This window comes from Parasteatoda tepidariorum, chromosome 11, assembly GCF_982258835.1.
Source record: "Parasteatoda tepidariorum strain Cologne lab strain chromosome 11, Ptep-v5.0, whole genome shotgun sequence".
In the NCBI taxonomy this organism is placed as follows: Eukaryota; Metazoa; Arthropoda; class Arachnida; order Araneae; family Theridiidae; genus Parasteatoda; species Parasteatoda tepidariorum.
In genome coordinates this window covers 69,679,198-69,701,292 of record NC_141765.1, presented here as the reverse complement: position 1 = coordinate 69,701,292, position 22,095 = coordinate 69,679,198, and the positions used below count along the sequence as shown (strand labels likewise).

The following is a 22,095-nucleotide window of genomic DNA, read 5'->3' as shown; positions in this document are numbered from 1 at the left end:
CAACGGTGCCAACGGCCTTAAGCATTGCAACATGGAGCAGATTAAAAAAAGATCAATGAAAATAAAAATGCTCACTTAACAGAACTCATGGCAACAGAATGAATTAAATAGATAGAAATAATATGCACAGGCAAAATGTTAAAGCAAAATAGAAGTTTATAAAAATTTTTATTTTTAATTTTTAGAGTCCTTTGAAAAGCACTATAAAATAATTTTTTGTTACATGTACTTTTTGATGCATAAACATGGTCTTTACTTTTAATGCGTCCTAGATGAAATGTATATTTTTCTGATAAAAGCAGTGAGATCTATAAGCAATAATACAAAACTAAATTTAGGAAAGACCACTTTTACCTGCACTCATTGCAAGGATGTGTTGCAACATTAGCAAGTTCTTAAAGAAAAGGATAAACAAAAAACATCCCTACAGTACATTTTGTTGATCAGCTCATCTTCTTTAATTTTCCAATTTCAAAATGCGGGGAATGAATCATTATCTTTTATCAAAGCAAAGATGAAAAAAATTATTTACATTTCTTCACCTGTTTTTTTTCCTATTTGTTTTTAAATCTGAGATAAATAATTAAATGCAAACTAATATAAAAAGCTGCAGCTGTTATTTGCAACCCTTGTTAATATATTAAAGTTCTGCGATCAGGTATAACAATAAAATTAAGTGTTACATTATTTTATTTTTAGTGATGTTTATTTTCTATTTAGTGCTGTTTATTATTTTTTTTAAAAAAGCCACTTCACTATCTACATTAGAAATTATGATTTATAAATTAGGGTAAGATGTGATTTCAAAATAAACTGTAGATGATAAAAAATATAGTAGTATCAGGGATAGTTGAAAAAGAATAATGAAGAAATAAAACTTGAAACACAAATATCAAACAGAATAATATGGTAATGTTTTTAAAATAATGTTTGAATGAAAGTTGTATTTATTAATTAGATAAAAACTAAACTTACCACTTCTGAATGTACTACCTAAGATACCATATGACATATCTAACTCATGAGTGATTTCCTAAAATAGTTCAGTTAAAGATTTAGACATAAAATAGTTCAAAATGTTAAAAAATTGAAATATCTATGTTAATAAGATTTCAAATAGAAATTATGAAGAGATATTAGCAGCATAGTAGAGTCCCTTTTTTTTTAAAAAAAAAAAGTGTTTATTAAATAAGATTTTTTCCAAAAATATCACTTTATTACTAAAAAGCTTAATGAATTAATAATTGTTATAAACACCTTGCACATTTAAAAGTAATCATACGTTAAATTGGAAAGTTTCAACTTATACAGTGAAACTGACCAGACATTTGATTAAGAAAGAATTATGACAATTCAGAAAAAAGTCAAAGAATTATGACAATTCAGAAATAAATGAGAATTCAGAAAAAAGTCATATTAGATCCAAGAACTCTTAAGAAAAAATAGCAGAATTCAGTTAATTATCTAAAATTGTAATCTTAATATTGATTCAACACACCAGAGAGGAAATTTGATGGTGATGGGACATTCAAAAAAATGAACCATTTTTGAATAGGTAGTCATCTGTCTTGCAGAGGTACATTTTTCAGTGGAAGAATGCTAAAAATTCCAACTATTTATAAAGTTTTTGTTCTTCAAAATATAATGTAGAAGTGTTATAGAAACTTTCATTTTCCCAGCATTTACTTTAAAATTCTTTAATTTATTTACAGTGTTAAATTTATGCTATTTTCTGAAATTGGAAAATGATGATTAAAGATGTGAATCCTTGACATAAGCAAGAAATGATATACTACAATGAGTAAAAAAATATGTATCACCTTAAATAACTTTAGTTCTAACAAGTGTTTTTTCACATGCTAAGGGACAATCTTAATGATTTACAAGGTTTGATCTGAAAGATGCTAATTAATTAGTTGAACGAAAATTGCAAAATCAGACAAAAGAAATGTAGTTTCTCTTTTGTGATGGATTTGGATTATGACAAATTATGAAAATTGAAAGCAATTCAGAAAATATGGTCCCAATGGTTTAGTCAAGCAAGCAGTTAAAAATTTAGGTTCTTAATGTTAATTAAACTTTTAGTCTATTTCTTTTTATCTGAGGAACAAAAAATAAACACAATGATAACATTTGCTTCCTAAAAAAAATGCCATGTAAATTTTGGTAATTTAAAACTAAGCCTTTTAAATAAGAGAATACAAAATTAGAATGTTTGCAGCAGAATAGTTTCAAGTATTTTTTCAAATAAGTTTTCTTTTTTTAAATTAATATTTCAAGAACAATTTTTGTTCAAGTTTTGAATTTTGACAATTACAATTACACAATTTAAAGTGAAATAAAAATTTGCATAACTCAGTGTTCAAATTAAATAAAATAATATGTAATTAACTTATATTATATATTATTATACAATTTAAATAAAATACAATTAGATACATGATAAATTTTAAAATTTAACAAAAATAAGTAAAAACTATTTCTAACTATGTATAGTTACAAATATTATTTAAGATTATTATTTATTAAATCTACAGAATTCCAAAAGAAAAACCTTGTTCAAAAAATACTTTGTTGAATATTTGGCTAACTGAATTTTCGGTTTAAGAGCCGAATATGGAATAGTGGAAAAACATTCATTACATTTACACTGACCATACAATTACATTTTACAATTATGGTTGAATGTTATACAACATACAATAACATTCAACCATAACGTTTGCAAAAAATAATTACTAAGCATTTTTATGAAAAGTATAAGTTAATTCCTCTTTCATGCTGCCAACTTAATATTCATACAATTTTGCACAACAATCCATTAAAATACACTTTGCAACAAAATTGGGGAAAGTGGTCATTGCAATGATTTGTTTATCTTTCTTAATTATTCTGCAATTCATACTTTTTTCATATTTTTCTTCTCTCACAAATGATCTATATCTTTCATTGGTGACCAATTATGCTTTCACAGATACTCTATTCTTATCAGGAATACCTTTCATGTATTGTATTCAATTTTTTTTCTCTTAAAAATGTACCTTTGTTTCCCCCTGTTTGTTTAACATACGAAAAGATAAAATATCTGCATTTCACTTTTAAAAAGTTTTGTTTGCTTTACTTTCTAACAAATCTTTTATATTTTTCGAAATCTAACAATCTTTCTATCATGAAGGAGTCTATTTAAACTCTGAATGTATGGGAAATTTCTCATTTAAAATAATAATGGATGACATACAAAGAGCTAGCTATATTTCATATACTGAAATTATATAAGTATCTCCCAAGCTTAAAGAAAATCTTTTGAAATTTTAAACAAAATTTTCATTAAAAATTTATCTTTATGTGAAAGTGTATGCATAATTTTAAAAATCAACCAAACACATAATATTTATCATTTAAAAAAAAATTGTGCTCAGATCATTCACATTTAAAATATTTGCCCTTTAAAGGTAATATAAGAATATTAATTTATGACACTAATTTTAAAAGTGGACAATATAAATTAATTTTAAAAGCTTTTACCACAGTGGAGAACAGTACTGTCTATTAGAAAACTACTAACACACTAGATAAATTTATATAGCAAAAATATGGTATCTTTCAAAGAAAAATTATATAAAAAATGTATTTCTGGAATTATATGCAATTTATGGTTTGAGAGATCCCAAGAAATCGTTTGGTAACTTGGAATTCTATTCAGCTAAATTAGAAATTGCGAGAATTTTATGAGCTTTCTCCTTAAAATGACTTTTGCATCTTTCGAAGGAAAAATTTTGAATGTACTCTACTCTAAGTCACAACTTGTTCCTGACTCACTTCATGTAGCTGCAGTTGCAACTTTTAAACTCCTAACAGGTCATGAATTTTGTCTTGCCCATCTGTTTTGTCTAAACATTGACTCTCCTGTATGTTCTCTTTATATGACTGGTCAGAATATGACTGCTTTGCATATGAATGAATGCCCTGTACTACATTCTTTTTCTAGTCAAGTAGAGAAATATTGGAGACCCTATAATCCAATGGCCTAGTAGCCAAACAACTAGCATTTGGTAAGAATAATAAGGGTTAGAAAGAACTCATTTAACATATTCTAGTTATTAAGAGTTTTATATTAAATAAGTTATTACCTAGATACATAAATAACCTATTTTTAATAGATTTGTACTCTTAATCAAATCACTTCATAAGTGTTGTCCAAATAATTTAATTTACCTTGTAATAGCACTCAAATAACTAAAATGATTATATGCCTTAAATATTTTAACAAAAAATTAATATGTCCTAACAAAAGTAAATGGTTGCAGATAATAATTGAAGTACAAAGCTTAATTCTTCCCACTTTTGACATTGGTTATAATAAACTATACAAAGTATATAGCAGTATCTAAAGTAAAGTAAAATAATCTCAACAACCAAGAACTACTTGTATGAACAGCTGTTGAAGAAAAAATAATAAAAAATTTATGTGTATCACATTAGTGTTCTGTTAAAATGCTTTTACTTTTTACTTAATATTATATTTATATGATATAATACAGCAACAATATTTTAAGTAAGACCAGTTGCATATTAATTCAAAATTCAATTCTTTTATAGAATGTATATATTTTGTATGCTTTTTAAAAACTTAAATTATAATTAGAAACATCATTTTAAAAACACAACACATAAGTAAATAAAATATTCAAACTCACACGAATGGCTGACTTCAGTTGACTAATATCTGGAGTATCATGACAACTAGAATCCATTTCTCTAAAATTAAAAACAAATCATTAGAAGGTTATTTAATCATAATTACACAACTAATTATCCTGTTTCATGTTTTTCAAAAACAGTTTATTTAAAATAAGTACTTTTCATAAATTTATTTTATATATGGGCAATAGTAAGGCAATGTATGTTACCTAATGATATTAGAGATAACACACTATATGGCATTATAGTTTAAAGAAGTTTTTAGGCATTGGAAAACTCAGATTTCTCTTTATTATTAAAATAGTTTTTTCCTTTTGTTTTTTAAGGAGTGATGTTAGATATTTTTCAATAACTTTTTTTATTTAGTTATCAGAAGCAGGGATCGTAATCAATGTAAAATTTTAATCACAATTTAATAGGTTTATTAACACTCCATCGGGCGCGTTGATCTGACAGATACAGACGTGTCAATATCTCTGCTTTTGTCCCCTGAAACATTTTCTTACGACCTTGCCCTTATCAGTATCTGTCCATCTGGCCCCCTGCTACTTTGGAATGCAATAGTGACCAGTTCGGTGTAGGAGTATTTCCTGTTTCCAAGCTTGTTTGGAATTTTGTATCTGTTAGATACACGCGCCCGATAACGTTTGTCTCGTGAAGCTACATGGAAGTATTGAGATTCCCTGAGCGTTTTTGATTTATCTTTTTCCTACGATGAGTGCTAAACGCTTTTTAGATTTGAAAAATCAGAAAGACCTAGAGCTAGTTCATAGTATTCTATTTAGTGATGGAAATGAGGAATTAAATGCTGAAGAATTTGATGAAAGTGATGCTGACGAAGAAGATATTTTAGAAACACGTGAAGCTGATTGTCATGGCAGTGAAAGTGTTTATAATGACTCAGAACTCGATGATGATGTTAATAATGATTATTTTTATGTAGGAAAGGACAATAATACTTAAATGAGCAAAACAGATCGGAAGAAAAAATTTGACTTAAATTTAGAATCGGATTCAATTACAATAATTGATTTGTCACTTTTATATTATGTATTATTTGTGCATAACTGTCCTTTTTATACTTTTTCAACAGTTTAACATGTTTAATTAAATGTTTTTTTACAGCATTTAACTTTTGTAATAGCGTTTGTGATTAATAAATAAAAATTATTATTGAAAATATTAAAAAATATATAAAAATTAAAAATACATAAAAATTAAATAAAAATTAAAAATATACACTAAAAACTAATAAAAGGTCCGGGTGTAAAAGCCTGGACCTAAAAAGAGTAAAAATAGGAGATTTAAAGTAATACATATTAACAGAAAACACACAAAACAGAGATGTATCTGACAGATACATCGCGCCCGATGCCGTAAGTTTCGAGACGCGCCCGACGGAGTGTTAACAATATTAATTTCCAAGTAGTTTAATGAATTATTTTTAAACAAATGAAAATAAAAAAGTTAAAATTGGATAGAAATATAAATTTAAAGAATATCTTAAAAAAATTAAAACAAATATGGTTTCATTCAATGTTTTACATAAGACAGTACTGTAGAACTTTATTTTATAGTTACACAAAGAACTTTTAAATATTACAAAAAAAAATTATACATGTATTGTATTGTATTATACTATAAATCACACATAGTGTTCATGATTGCAAATAGCATACTAATTTTTATGAATGCTGTTATATAATATGCTACAGGTCTTTATCAATAAACTTACAATAGATATTTACAACAAAGATTTCAATTTTACCTACTTAATCAAATCATTATCATCATAGAATTATTAAATAAGATTTGATAAAGTAATAACTTAAAAGCTATTTCAACATTTGAACTGAAAATCATGAGCATTTTAGAAAGTATTTTCAATTATAAAGTAATTATTTTAAATAAACCTCATAAGTTTTCAAAGATAAATGTTATAAAAAAAAATTTTCTATATTTTGGTTGCCTCATAGTATATTTTTTAGGATTTACTATTTAAACTTTGGTGTAAAAAATTAGTTTTTATATTTTACTGTAAAATAATATCAGTTTGTTTAAGAAAATTATTTGAAAAAAAAATCATTATGTAAAATTTCTAAAAAAATACATTGTCATTAAAAAAAATTTATAATTTAAAAAAGTTTTTGCAAAATAATAACATTTAAATTAAATTTTATTAAATATAATTTTTTTAATTTCTAGATAAATAATCTTCATACAGAATATTCATTAAAATATAAGTATTTCTATATAACTTTTAAATAATATAACTTCCAGATATAAGAGCAGACATTTATTTAGGAAAAAAGGATGACATAAATCCAAATCAAAATAAATTATTATAATAAGTTATATAAGTTTTAAAATTCTATATAAAACTAAAATAAGTATGAATATAATTACATTTTGAAGAAATAAATTTTAAAAAATTTACTTTCCTATACCATATTTTCCGGCCTATTATACCTGTTGGTCTCACCCCTCATTTCAGAAATGGGAAAAAATCGTCCACCTGTAATCTCCATCGACCTATAACCCACACACGAATTTGCAGCTATATTGCTTTACAAATGCATAATCCATCCTTTTTCAATTACTTCAAACAATAATTATTTGGTGAAAGTTTTCCTTAGGTAAAGTTTTCCGCTTAAAGATTATAAAGTGAGGCAGCTTTGCGCCTGCACCTGAACAGGCTAACACCACTGTGAAGCATGTCCGCTTCTGTACCGTAAATGCTATGGCAACTGAACAACTGAATTCCCCCCACAGCTTTCTACAGTTCGAAGGACAATCGAAACTCATTGAAGTTTTATCAGTGTTTATAATCTTAATAGCTGTGAATTTATACTCTTTTATAAGCTTTCTGGTGAATTCCAGAAACTGTGAGACTTTTTCTGTCCAGTTTTCAGGCAAACTTTGCCTTACGGTTGTTGTACAAGCTCTTATGCATAGGTTGTGCTGCCACATGAAATGGTAGCACCAGGATGGCACACTAGTAAAATTTTTTACATTTTCTCTTTTTGCCAACACTCAAGCAAGCAGCCATATCTTTATTATTGATACAGAAGTTTCCTTTCTTTTTGTTTCAGATCTTTCCCTAGGTCTGGCCATGAGGGTTTCCTCCTTCTCTTGCACCATCTTTTTTATTGAAAGCTTGAAATTTTTCTTATTATTCCTCTACAGCCTGATATTAGATTTGTTAAAAGAGAAAAATCTACGCCCAGCACGATTACTATCATTATGCTTTTTAAATCAATTACAATTTAAATTCAGTTCTGTAACTAACACACTTCTTAGTTGCCAGTTCTCAGACTTAAAACGAAAATAAAAATCCCACTAGCGGATTGTAAAGAGGGTAAGATGAGACCCATTAGAAATTCAAATTCTGGCACCATGCCAGTATTTTAGGTTTGGTGGAGAAGTTTCTCTAATGAGGTGTGCCCTATGTCATCCTTTGAGATTTGGGAGAAAGAAAGAAGTACAATGAAAGAGTAGATGGTTGAGTTGAATAAATATTTGCAAAAAATAAATTCTAGTCCTATATAATTTGAACTTTACCTAAATAGATATGAAAGAAAATAATATCTAAAATATTAAATGGGGGAAATAAAAATTGCATTGCCTGAAAGTTAAAAAAAAACTGCAACACATTTTGCTTAAATCATTGACGGTAGCATTCCAGCATTTCACTTTTAGCGCCAAAAGTGCGGAACATACATGTTATGATTCAGCATTGACCCTAAGAGAAGTTTCCCTTCGTCAAGCGAAGTGTATAAGTTTTATGACTGTCTGTGCAAGAGAATCACAACAGAGTTGAGAAACCTCGTTTCCTTAGTATGATGTCAAAAGGAATAAAAAGAGAGATTCAGGAGGGGAAACAGAGAGAAAAGTACAAAATATGAGTCCTTTATTATTCTTTCTTCTGCTCCTTTCCCTAGTTGCTAGTTACTTAAAAGACAAGGGAATTTAAAGTGGTTTCCACACACATGCATTGTTTTCTTTCACGGAAACTCATAAATTTCTCTTTTCAGATCTTTTTTTATTGTTTTATCTTTTAATTGGAGAAACAAACAATATTTTTCCTCGACTGAGTTGTCTCAATAATTAATCAAACTTTGCATACAGATAAAGAAAATTTAGCTGATTTTTAAAAGCAGCTATAAAGTTTAAAAATTTTTTTGTCAAAAAAAGGGATTCGACAAAATAAAAAATATTTAAAAAAAAATTATAAAGAAAAGAAAATATTATGCTAACAACTTTGATGAAATTAAATCTTTCATTGTAAAAAGAAAAATCTTGAGCAATTTTATGTTTATTTTTTTTATTTTTATATCCTTTTTGAAACTCCTTAATTGATCTGTCATGATCTTTTACATATTTTTTTTCTTCCCTTATTTAGTTCAAAACAGTTTAGTTTAATTTTTATTCTTTAATGATTTATTTAAAAAAGTTATTTTTTATTTTTCATTTCTGCTAGTTTGTAATAATTCTTTTTCCTTAATTTCAGATAATTTTTTATTTCTTTCAATTTTTTTTTTTCATTTTCACAATTTAATGATCTTATCTGTACATAAAATAAAGTAAAAGATTATTTTTAAAACTCTAGTTATACATATTTAATGTGCTAGATTAGGAACGTTATAGCGTAATTTTTTTAATTTTCTCGACTTTTGCTTCGTCATAATCTTACTGATTTTACAAAACTCTCTCACTCAGATCTTAATTTTTATAATGGTAGATAGACAAGTGTTTTGCTAAATTCTCATAGCGAAAATCATGTGATCATCCACTCCTGCTTTGTTCACACGGGCTTGAAAATAAATTTCAGGGTGAGCTAGGGTGAAAATGTTTCGGAAACTTTCATACTAAAGTGAGCTGGAACTCTTTTGTAGAATGCACCTAAGTTTAATAATTTCACTTCAAGTATTTCCTTAACAAATAATTAACCTATAACTTTATATGGTAGTACAATAAAAACACTAATTTGTAATAACAATTCTATTTATTTGCAACTGCAAATTAGCTTAGTGTAAAAAAAAGACATAATTCTTAGTAGGATGAAAAAAATAAAATTCAAAAATAAATAAACCTTGCATGCTCCAACTAACAAAATTGTATACAAAAGTGCTTAAAGTATAAAACAAGTATTTAAATGATATTTGGTGCTTTCTTATAAAATTTTTATGAGCTCTTTTATCAGATCTTATAGCTGGTTTGAGGTGAATAATAGGTAAAGTTTAATAAGTAATAATATAGAGTTTATAATAAATACAGATTTGCATCAGAAAATCTATAGAAATCTGTTATAGTAATTTATGGTTTTCAAATAATAATTAAGTTTAAAAATTTGATTTCAGAGTATTATGCATGGTAAGATATACTGTCAACCATAACATGTGGCACCTGTTCTAAGAGTTTGCTTTTTTTAATTAAAGGTATTGTAGTTCAAATGAAGAGGAATGCCAGCCTCTAATAATGCATGCATATTAGAGGCTATAAATGCATAATGATAACAACAAATTAAATTAAGAAAATAGTCAAACATTGTAATATTGTTCAGTTGCAGAAACTCTAAATATTCTCAAGAGTTTCCTGCGCATTTATGTTGCATGATTTTTAAAATAATTTGATATTACATTTTTATTAAATTAGTTGGCTAAGAACTAATGATTTTGCAGTATTGGATTGAATTAAAGGCACACTTTAATGGCGCAAGAGGCAGAAGTAACTTACAAAGGCCATATTCAGAGTAAATAAACTACAATAATACCAACTACAATATAAAAAAATCAAACAGTAATAGAAACCATATCTAAAACGAAAACGAAAAATAGAAGAAAATAAACAAGTAAGAGAAAGTTACAAAGCCATTTTCTGATTGTAAAACCAATAATTATCTAACGAAGATAAACTTTACAATTGTGACTATTTTCTAACAATTTTCATAATTAAGAAATTATAATGTTTCCTTTGTCATCAAAAAGGATACATGAGTTTAATTAAAGTGAAAGCAAAATTTAAAAAAATACATTCTTTAATTTTAATCGATATCAATATATTAGAAAAATCCAATTTAAGCAATTATTTAATCAAAGTTTTTAAGAAGCATTTTTAATGTGTTCTATGAATTGCATTAACTTTTTTATAATTTGCAAAAAACAAACTTTGCAAAAACAAGACTCATTTAAGACAGGTGTAGAAAAAGCATTTTTTTACACTTCTGTTCCCCTCATAATAGTGCAGAATTCAACTAAAAAATGACAGTAAAAGAAAATAATGAAGAAATATTACTTGTAAGTGTCACCAAGCTGAACATCAAGATCTTGAATTTTAAGGAATAAATCACATTTGGATGTCCATACATGAACTTCTCTTTGAAGCTCGGGAACAACTAAGAAGGTCCTCCAACCACGAGATTTCTTAGATTTCAAAATGTCTCCATATATGTGATCACCTAAATAAAGTTAAGTCATTTAATTTTATCCTTGTCCTTTAAATACTTTTTAATACTGTTTTATTGTGGGGTAAGCTCAAATTCGGCTCTTGCATTATAACTAAAACCAACTAACCTACATAAAGAACATCCTTGCCACTAGCTTTAATAAGAGATTTGAAGACATCTGAGCTACCTAAAAAAAGATGTATCATAGTATGAGAAAAATCTTTTGAGAAAACTTTAAAGCACACCATAATAAACAAGTAAATAATAAACATAAGAAATGGCATCCTTTTAAAATTCCATTTTTCAAAACTATTCTGCCTGTCACTATTTCAAGAAAGATTATTGCAATTATTATAATTTTTCTATCACTTTTAACTATAGAGATATCATGTATTAAATGAAAATAATCATAATGAGTAAAGTTTACCACCTGTCCAAGTATCTCCCAAAAACCACACTGAATGGTGGCATATGGTATGATCATTAACTTAAAACATAATTAAAGATCCTTGTTCCATAGTTATGAGGCTATGATTTAAACTACACCTCATTATTGCTTACCTTTTTTTTTATTTTTTCTAAACATATATTACTAATTGGTTTTTGTGTTTTTATTTTCTCACTGACTAAGTAAATGAAGAACCTGTTTAAAAAGTAATTTCTTTTACTCATCTTTAATACTCATGCTGTTCAATATTTTCCTTATGTTAACATTTCTGATTAAGGATCTAAGCTTCAATTATTTATATATCATTTAAACCTTTAAAGTTTTTCATTTACTAAGTTATTGATAAATAAGTCTTGTTTTTTATTTAATCAATCTTATGTAAAGCCAAGTATTATTTACTGCCACAAAAATCATGAAAGAAAAAAAAATCTTACTTCAAAAATCTTAAATACTTATTCATCAACAATATTTGGAAATTTTTTTATATTTTATAAACATTGTTGAACAACTGACCCAATTTTTTAGGTTTACGACTATTAATGTTCAACTTTGTCGGCTTGTAATTTTAAACCCAATCTAGAAGACAAGGGAACTCCTGTATTAAGTATTGAGAGAAATTTGCCTTTGTGGAGAACTTCTTGATGGAACTAACCCACATTTGTGTTACATAGAGGGGAAAACCAAGGATACCTTCCACATTAAGCCTAACGGCAAAGGGACTCTGACCCATGATCCGTCTACTGGGATTCAAGCCCCATTGGAGGGCAAACGCTCGGTCCTATGAGCCCTCGCTGCTCAGTATTTGGAAATTTTATTTTCTTTTATAATCGTCGTTGAACAGCTGACCCAATTTTTCAGTTTATGACTACGAATGTTCTACTCTGCAGCCTTGTAATTTTGAACCCAATCCAGAAGACAAAGAAACTCCTGGATTAGTACCCCCAGAGGTATGATTTGTTATGGGAACACGGAGGACTTTGTGACTCGACAGATTTAACGTGCATCAGTCACCATTTACTACACGAGGAGTCTTTGGCCGGCGAGGATCGAACCCATGACCTCTTCCACATGGACACAGTGCCCTACCAACAGGCTATCCTGGCCTCAAAATTTAAATAATTTTCAAATGTTTACCATTGATGGCATTTTAAGAATGAAGAAAAGTTAAGAATTCCATTAAAAGCTACTGTAATTATGTTTGCCCTGTTATGGAATCTTTAGAGGTTCTGGTAAATTTAAGGTTAGAGAGAGGGTTGTTAAATATAAGAGAAAGGGATCTTAATCAGTTCATTATTTATTTGAAGCAAAAATATTTCTTTAATAGAAAACATAGCATTATTAACCTCTCACAATTACAAAATTCAGGCAAAGTACTAAAAAATCACATGCCTAATTATATTAATATCACAAAACTGCTTTGAACGTGCTGAAAGAATGCAGGTTGAAATGCAATTTTACTTATGGAAGAAAATAAGAGGATAAAACATAGTTATCTTAAATAAAAACTCAAGTTCAGTGTAATAAAGAGTGGTTCTTTCAAAAGAGATGAAAATAAAATTATGAAACTTAACTAGATGGCTGAAGGAATGAAACCATAAAAGATAATTGAGTTTCTTGGAATTTTACTTATAAAGTCACTTTTATCATTGTTCAATCTTTATATGACTTTTTAATCATTATATTCAAGATTTTCTATTCAAAACAAAAAATAGCACTCTTAACATTTACAAAGCAGTTAATATTTACCTCCAGAATATACTTGTCCTGGAGAAAGAGGGCCAACATGAATGCCAATTTTAAGAGAGCCAGTTTCCTACAAGAAATTCTATATATTAAAACAAACATGGGTATGAAACAGATAGTGTATTAGAATAAATAACTCATTAGATATTTCAATACATTCAAAATATTGTTTTTTCTTAATCTAACTTTATTTAGACATAATAAGTTGGTAAAATGTTTATTGTTGTAAAACTATTGAAGTTTACAACATACAAGGTGTCTTAAAATTATTCCTTGTTTTCCTCACTACCTCTTGATTTTAAAAAATAAAAAATTGCAGTACATAGCATTAAGTGCTCCACATTTTTTTTATGTAACAGAAACAAATTTAATGCTCAGAATTGGAATTATATGCAACTCATTCTACCTACAATTGCAGTTCTAAGAGTTACATCTGAAAACATTAGAGCTTTTTGACATAGAATTAAAATCACCAATACAAAAAATATCAACACAAAAGACTGAGGAGAAAAAACTGCAGATAATTTAATCAAGCAAAAACATAAAAATTCAAAATAAAACACACAAATATGTATGTGTGTATATATATATATATATATATATATATATATATATATATATATATGATATAAATGCAATAATATAAATAAATATAAAAAATGCTGTAACTCATCAGCAGCCAACAACACAACATGGTTTGGTTATAGGCCAATATTATTGTTATGTCTGTCTATATTATTGTTAGGCAGAAACCCAACACATCTTCATTTAAAAGATATGTGGTGCTGTTGGCCACTGATGAGTTACAATACTTTTATTATTTTTATATTTACTATTTATGTAACTGTATTTTTTATATCATATTTTATGATATATTAGCTCTAACTTTCGTTGGCAGCTTATGTGCATGTTTATTAGAGTATAATGGTTTAAATTTAAGATTAATGACTTAAATTAAAGATTTTTTTAAAAGTTTTTCTAATATTTTTTTCTAAATATTAATTCATTACATATATATGTGTGTCTGTGGTGCATGTGTGTATAGATACAATACAAAGTCCCATATATGGACATCTGTATACCGGAAGGGTCTCTTTGCCAGACACCTTTTAATAATCAAAATAAACAAACTATTTTCCTTTTTGAAAGAAAAAAAAAATTTTTTACACTTTTGATCTATTAAAAATATTCATGGATCTGAATCCTCTGCTTTTCTGCTAATTTCCACTTTACAATTTCGTCCCAATTTCTAATTTTTTTCGATTTCCTGCAGATTTTTCGCTATAATAAGAAAAAAGATTTGATATCACCGTAACAAAATTCAGCATATCATTACAGCACAAAAATATAGAGTATTTTTTTCTCATTGTCTCACATAAAAGGATTATTACCAACAAGAATCACACACCCAATTTTTGCGAGCTTGCAAAAATTTCACATTTTGAAAAAATTGTGGATTTGAAATGAAATTGTCATGACAAAAGTGGGTCATAAAGTGATTATCCAAAAGTGCGATTCAGATTTTGCGGATCATAACAATATAATATAAAAAATGAAAACCAAGTTTTTTAAATTATTTGGAAATCTTAAACTATTAAAAATGTGAACGACATTAAAACGAAAATCCATAGCAACAACTGACAACAATGCAATCGTAAATGGATGTGGGATTGCAGAGAATTGTCAATAATAGAGTGCGATTTGAAGTTTTCCGAATGAAATAACATCATATTAAAACATTGAGATTTTAAAAACAAAGCGAAATGCTTGTTTGAAACTACCGAAAAACAACCCGGATTCACTGTGTAATTTTCGCTGAACTAGTGGATCAGGAAATTATTACAAACTGAAATGCGTGATTTGGAATTAGCGGTATGCTATAATGGCATATTAAAATATTGAGATTTTAAAAACTATGTGAAAATGTGTAACAAAAGCTGTGAAAATTGCGCAATCACATGGATTTATAAGTTGCAACACTAAGTTATCAGTTACTTTTAAACTTGCCGTTAATTATTGTCTATTTGTTATTTTTCATTGAATAAGGATGTTTTCATGTTGTTTACCTTATAGAACTATAATCCGCAAATTCTATTGTCCGGACCTGCCGAAGTCCCAACGATTCTGGAAATAGAACTTTCCACTGTATACAAGCTTAACAATATATTAACTTACTTAAAAATATATTTTTACAACTAAATTTCAAATATGAAATTAAAGCTTAACAGATAATTTAAGGTGCAGATAAATTAAGGTTAGATCAATTACAGATAAATTAACATAACAGATAAATTAAGGTTAGATTTTTTAAGGTGCATTCATATTGAAATTGAAAACTAAACTGATAGGTTTGTTGCCTTGGATTTACCTAAGAAAAGCATGTGCAAAAAAAGCAAAAGCAAAATATCAAACACTATTGGTTTGATATTTTTTACTTTTGCAATACTAAGACAATATCAGAAAGTACTAATTTTTGCAGATAAATTTGCATGAGTTTAAGAAGTTATATCTTAGCATGTTTAACTAAACTTTATTGAAATTAAGCTTTAACTCTTTTGTTACATTCTTTTTAAAACTTAGTAATTCTTCTTTTATTGAATATTTTTTATAGTTAACTCCTTGATTCTTTTTTCTTTTTTGTTATTTTCATGTTTCCTTTGTGTGATTAGATTATATGTATTTGCTATATGTTGTATGTATGTTATTTGTACTTGTTATATATACTAATTCTATGAACTTGCAGCTCATGCACACTCAATTAAAACTTTTTAATTTCCTCATTTCTGTCAATTTTTAATAATTTATATTACGTATTATTAAAAACTTAAAACACCGAGTATGGATTATTACGAGAAGTATGTAATTATGACAGATTTCCAAATGAAGAGTTAATTAATGAGTCAAAAATAATTTGCCTCACGACTAAAATTTATAGGGAAATAAGTATTTCAACAGTAAGGTGAGCAATATTATACAAAAAAAAGGTTTAAACAGAAGACATTTCTTCTGGTATCAATACAGGAAAGCGAAAAACAAATATTGTTTCCTTCTTCAAGAAATGTGTTTCTGACCATCAGCTTCATTTTCTTTCTAACAGATGAAAAGTTCTTAGGCAACTTTTAGAAATCACGCTGAACACTTCAAAAGAATACGCCTTTTGTTGACCAGATACAGTCAATTCGCTATAACTCGAAGTACGATAACTCGAATATTACTATAACTCGATTTTTTTATGAGGTCCCGACTCTTTTATCTTCAATTTCATGTTAATTATTCTCGATTACTCGAATTTTACTCCCTTTAACTCGATTTTTTTCGGATCTCTTAAAGCTAGAAAAAAAAACCTAGGAACTGATATCTTGCCCCTTCCTTTGCAACACACACTATGTCTTTCGCACTCTTCATGGAGAAGCTAAGGCTGTCCTTCTTGAAGTATGTGAACAATGGTTAAATGAAACGTTACCAAATTTACTTGAAGCATACAGTGAAAATGATGTTTTCAATATTGATGAAAGGGGTTTATTTTTTTAATTGTCTTCCAAATAACTATGATGTTTAAGGATGAAAACTGCTCAGGGGGTAAAATGAGCAAGAAACGTTTGACTGCCCTAGTTGAAGGAAATGCGCCTGGGACAGAGAAATTGCCCTTACTTGTTATCGGAAAATACCGAAATCCCCGATGTTTCAAGAATGTTAAAACGTATCCTTTGGATTACAAGTTTAACAAAAAGTTTTGGATGACATCAGTTTTATTTGAAGACTATGTAAGAAAATTGGAGACGGAAATTCTTCGCTAGAAAAAGAAAAGTGATACTCTTTATGGATAAATGCACAGCTCATAGTGATCTACCTAATTTGAAAGCATTAAACTTGCAGTTTCTCCCGCCAAACACAACAGCAAAGTTGTAGCTGATGGACCAGGGTATCATAAAGTGCTTAAACAGTCTTATCGTAAATGGCTTGTCAGAAAAATGATCTTAAATATTGTAAGCATTTAGAAGATTTGTAATTAATAAGCATCAATTAAATAATCCGACAATATTTTGAAAATCCAAAACCGAAACTAACGGTAAGTCGAACTTCCGATATGTCGAAGTTTTTCGTCAGTCCTATCAGATTCGAGTTATCGTGAATTCACTGTATCTATCATGTCCTCTTATTTCCTTTTTTGACAACTTAATATTAAAATTAACATTCACTTTCATCTAAACATTGAAAGGTATTACACTTCATTTAGTTTTCTTCTTTAGAAAACTTGTTACGATTTTGAAACTCATTTTTTGAAAAATTCCTGTCATAGACATTTTATAAACAGGGTGACCAGTAAAATCAGGTTTCAAATTTCACTGATTTTTAAAGGTAAAAATCTTAAAATTTCTAGGTCAGTTTTTTTCTCATAAAGTCTAGGATGTCGTAGGATTTCTTTTTCTGATAAACAGTTTTTTCTCATAAAGTGTAGACACAAGAAAAGTGTCAATAAAGTGTTTTATTTAAAATGTTATTTTTTTAATATATCATCGTGAAAAAATAATTAGACTAAATTAATTTTGACAATTTGATAAGATTTTATTTTTTAATGTTTTGGTACAACATTAATTTTTAAAAATTTAAGAGACATGTGGAGAGAAAATAATATGTTTAGCTTGTAGAATAAACTGTTTTTAATGAATAAATTTTTTTTCAATGTGTTACTCAAAGTGTACCGAATGGCAAATACAGAATGAGCAAAAAAAACTTCAATAAGTATTAATAAATTTTCATTGAGCAAAAGAAAACCATTCCAGGTGATTATATATCAGGAAATTTTTATATTTACAATGGCTCCCAAATGGGTTCGTTCACTTATAACTTATTGAAATAAAGCTCTATTCATTAATTAAAAATAATATTTCAAAATAGATATTTAATAATAAGATGTATAACCTATTCTTAGCATTCTTAATTTTTAATCTATTTTTGGAATATTTTAAAAGAGCTAAAAGTTTATTTTTAAGAAATCAATAATCGAAGAGTAACAAAAATTTTAACTCACAAAAGTCACTGTACATTAAAATGTTTTGGATTTCAGAATTAAAATTATGGTCTATTGCTTTAATTTTTTTATATAATTATTTTTTATTTAAATTTTATTTATTTATTTGAAATTTAGTATCAAACCAGCAAAATTATATTTTAATTTTTACTTGTAATATTTTCTTTTTACATTTAAAATCTGCTCGTAGTCATAATAAAACAATAGACAATATTTTAAAGTTGATTATTTGTCATCATTAGATGTACATCAGTAATGAATATTGCTAAATTAGTTTATTGTGTCCTACTTCACCGTGCAATATGTAATAAAATGCTAGAAAGAAGGACTTCATATCAGAGATTAAAATTATAAAATTTGTGGAAAAATTAATTAACTTAGATTTGAGTGTTGTAAAAGTTTCTGTTAAACTCAATATAAAATATTCTGTTGAAATTTCACCCCTCCCCACAAAAAAAAAACTATTTACATTTATTTACAAACTCTTAACAGCTATTGTAGATGCAAAAGGAAACTCTACTAAATGTTATTTTAACAAAAAATTAGAAAATTTACTAATAGGTGGATAGTTTTTAAAAGTGTACTATGACTTTTGTGAGATAAAGTTTTTTTTACTTTTGATTCTTGATTTCATAAAACTTTTGCATTGCTTTGTTTTACTTAAACTTTTGCTATGTTTTTAAAATATTCCATACAGGTTTGCTAAGAATAGAAAATATTTTTTTATTATTAAATATCCATTCTATGAAATATTGATTACAATTAATGGATAGTCTTATTTCAATGAAAGTCATAAGTCTACGAATATTTTTGTGAGCCACTATATTTAAATTTCAATATAAAGCCATTTATACTGTATTTTATCTAAACAGTGCTCTTTACAAAATTTATTGATCATATTTCCTTTAACCCAGTATCTTAAATCAAATGTTCAAATAATGTTGTTCCGAATAAGCATTTTTATTTTAAGAGATTCAGTATACAAAAATGAATGTCGCCAATGCAATATTGTCTAGTTACTTGTTGCATACTCTATAGAAAAACATTGATAAAATTCTTTAAATTTTATTCTTTTTTGTTTTGTTTTTTTTCTCATTTGAAATAAAAATATTTACAGAATTCTAATCTAAATCCATGGTATTTTAGTTTAGCAAAGTTAATTGTTTCTGCTTTTACAACTAGACACTTGTACCTGTACAGTGCAGAACAAAAAAACAAAGGTTTGTTTTCTATTTAATAAATAAAATATTTTCATAGTCTATATTTATACATCATTTAACATGTTTCCTATTCTTTCCTTAGTCTTTGTCAGCTTTTTAGGGTAAAAGGAGAAACAGTTTTGGAAAAATCATCTCTGGAATGCAAACAACATTTAGGAGCTTTCGATATTGTGATCACTATACAATAAGAATTTTGAATCAAAAATCAAATATATTTGGTTCTTAAAAAAAACTTTTTTAATTAAAATATGCTGCAAAAAGTTAAAATGAAATCGAGAAAATTAGCATTACTGCATCAACTGTAACGATTTGTCAACAAACATTACTGTTAGCGACTGTAAGAAAATGTGTGATTGGTTGGGTTTGCTAAGAAAAACTAATTCACAGATTTCATTGGATGAGAAGACAAAAGCTTTCAGAAATAGAGTGCAATATAAAATCTATTGCCATGAAATTATAAACATCTAAATTTTGGAGAATTTTAGTAAGTTAAAAATACTAAAACATTTTAATCATTTTGCAAAATAGAAAAAAAATTACCACCAAAGCATTGGAACAAACTCAAACTAAAAATGGATTCAGCCCATTAACCAGAAGGGAAAAAAACAACTTTTAAAAACAGAAGGAAATATCCTAACTCCTTCCTTCACCTTCACCACAATCTTTGCTTTTCTAAACTGCACAGTCCCATAATCTAAATAGGGGTATAAGGTTTCTCTATTTGTTTAGCTTACATGGGAAAGTTATCTGTTGCATTTTCGTTTAACATGATTATAATGGAGCAAATTTTGATGGAGGCAAAGTATCGTTAAGTTGATGACATTTCAACTTTTTGGCGATTCATAATCCATCTAAAAAAAGTGGGTGTAAAGGACGTTAAAAAAATTTTAAGTAAGAAAATTAGTAAATAATTTAAATTAGTAACATTTTTTAAAAAAATCGAAGAAAATTCCCTGTTTTTTTTTAAATTTTCCTGATTTTTCCAGGTTTTTATCCAAATTTCCCTGATTTTTCCAGTATAAAAAAATTCCCTGTTAATTTTAGGTTTTCCAGGTGGGTGGCTACCCTGCCGAAGTACAGAGCTATATATTTCAGTTTTAGAATCTTTAGGTAAAAGCAGTCTAATCTAGATATGTATTTTAAATCAAAATAATTGCTCAAAATAAAAGAAAAAGTAAATAAGTCTATTTCATTTTTAGTCTTCTTATTGATATTTTAACACTAAATATGTAGATTTTCTCATAGCAAGCTTGCTGTAATGATAATTTTATTTGCTTGCATAAATTGTTATGACTGCATATAAATATATGCAAATATATACGAGCTGCAATAGCTGATTAGTGATAGGCACTTAGCTGTCATTGTGAAAAAGAGTTACAAGTGGCGACATGACGCCCACCCAGTTTCAGATTGATGGGTATCAGCTTGTCAGGGAAGTAACAACTGCTTGAGCATAATGCAGATCACATTACTGTAATCATACCATTTATCCCGAAACTGAGGAGTCTACACTTCCATGAACATTAGCTCTTAGTAGGCTGTTACGGAAATGTTTTACTTTCATATATATAAATATATAAACAAGGAAAACTGGAAATAAATATTAAAGGTACTGATAAAGATATTGAAACTTACAGTGTCAACCTGGCGCAAAATAGTTCCTTCACCAAAAAAGCCTGGTTTCTTTGCATCAACAACTATATAGTCAAAGTATTCCTTCCAATCTCTCTGAAGTAAAATAAACAATCAAAATAAAATTATCCAAAGATTAAGTCAATAAACAAAACAATCATAAAATATTGGTTATATCATAACTCATTGGTCACATCACATTACAATAAAAACTACAATAAAATTAATTTATTCTTTAAACATAGGGTTTTTAAGTTACAGTATTATGCTTTTAAATTTTAAGAAAAGTTTCAAAAGGCTCATTTTAACATTTAGAAATTTTCTAGGTGTTATGTACCATCTATGTGCTATGTATAAATTTTAAAGATAATTTTTCAGGAAAGTTACAATAAGTGATTTTGTCTAAAAGTATACATTTTATTACCTCCATTTTAACAATTCTATTTAATTTATAGCTAATATATGCATAACTTAGGTAATTATGATTCAAGCAATAAATGAAAAAAATAAAATAGTATCAAAAACTTACTCCATTTCCCGAGGGGACATCAAATAAGTACGACATAATTTGCTGGAAAAAGTAAACATTAATATTGCTTTAATTCTATTAAAAATTGTAACAATTAATCAATAGAAACTCAATGATAACATCAGTAATAAAAAGATGAAAAAACCATAAACTGTACAGTTAAAACAAAAATTTTGGTAACATAAGCAACACAAAAATCTTTTCCTGATTTTTGAACACCAGGGTAGTTACCGTATTTTTCGGCGGAAGAGCCGCGGCACTATCGAAAAAAATTTTGTTTTTTTCCTACATGCGGCGCTTCCGATGCAGCGGCGCTTCCGACGAAATATTTTTTAGTAGCAAAAA

The 22,095-nt window shown here is 27.4% G+C and overlaps 1 protein-coding gene across 14 annotated transcripts in view; it reads right to left on the bottom strand.

Moving 5' to 3' along the window:
- LOC107453665 (cytosolic purine 5'-nucleotidase) overlaps window positions 1–22,095 on the bottom strand; it is a 136,599-nt gene that overhangs the window by 16,020 nt on the left and 98,484 nt on the right. For all 14 annotated transcript variants that reach the window (XM_071187383.2, XM_087154630.1, XM_071187380.2 and 11 more), the window contains 7 exons: window positions 21,751–21,792; window positions 21,225–21,317; window positions 13,341–13,407; window positions 11,274–11,333; window positions 10,996–11,158; window positions 4,698–4,758; window positions 976–1,033 (listed from right to left, as the gene is read on the bottom strand). In XM_071187383.2, coding sequence (XP_071043484.1) covers window positions 976–1,033; window positions 4,698–4,758; window positions 10,996–11,158; window positions 11,274–11,333; window positions 13,341–13,407; window positions 21,225–21,317; window positions 21,751–21,792 — 544 coding nt within the window. The remainder of the gene's footprint in view (window positions 1–975; window positions 1,034–4,697; window positions 4,759–10,995; window positions 11,159–11,273; window positions 11,334–13,340; window positions 13,408–21,224; window positions 21,318–21,750; window positions 21,793–22,095) is intronic.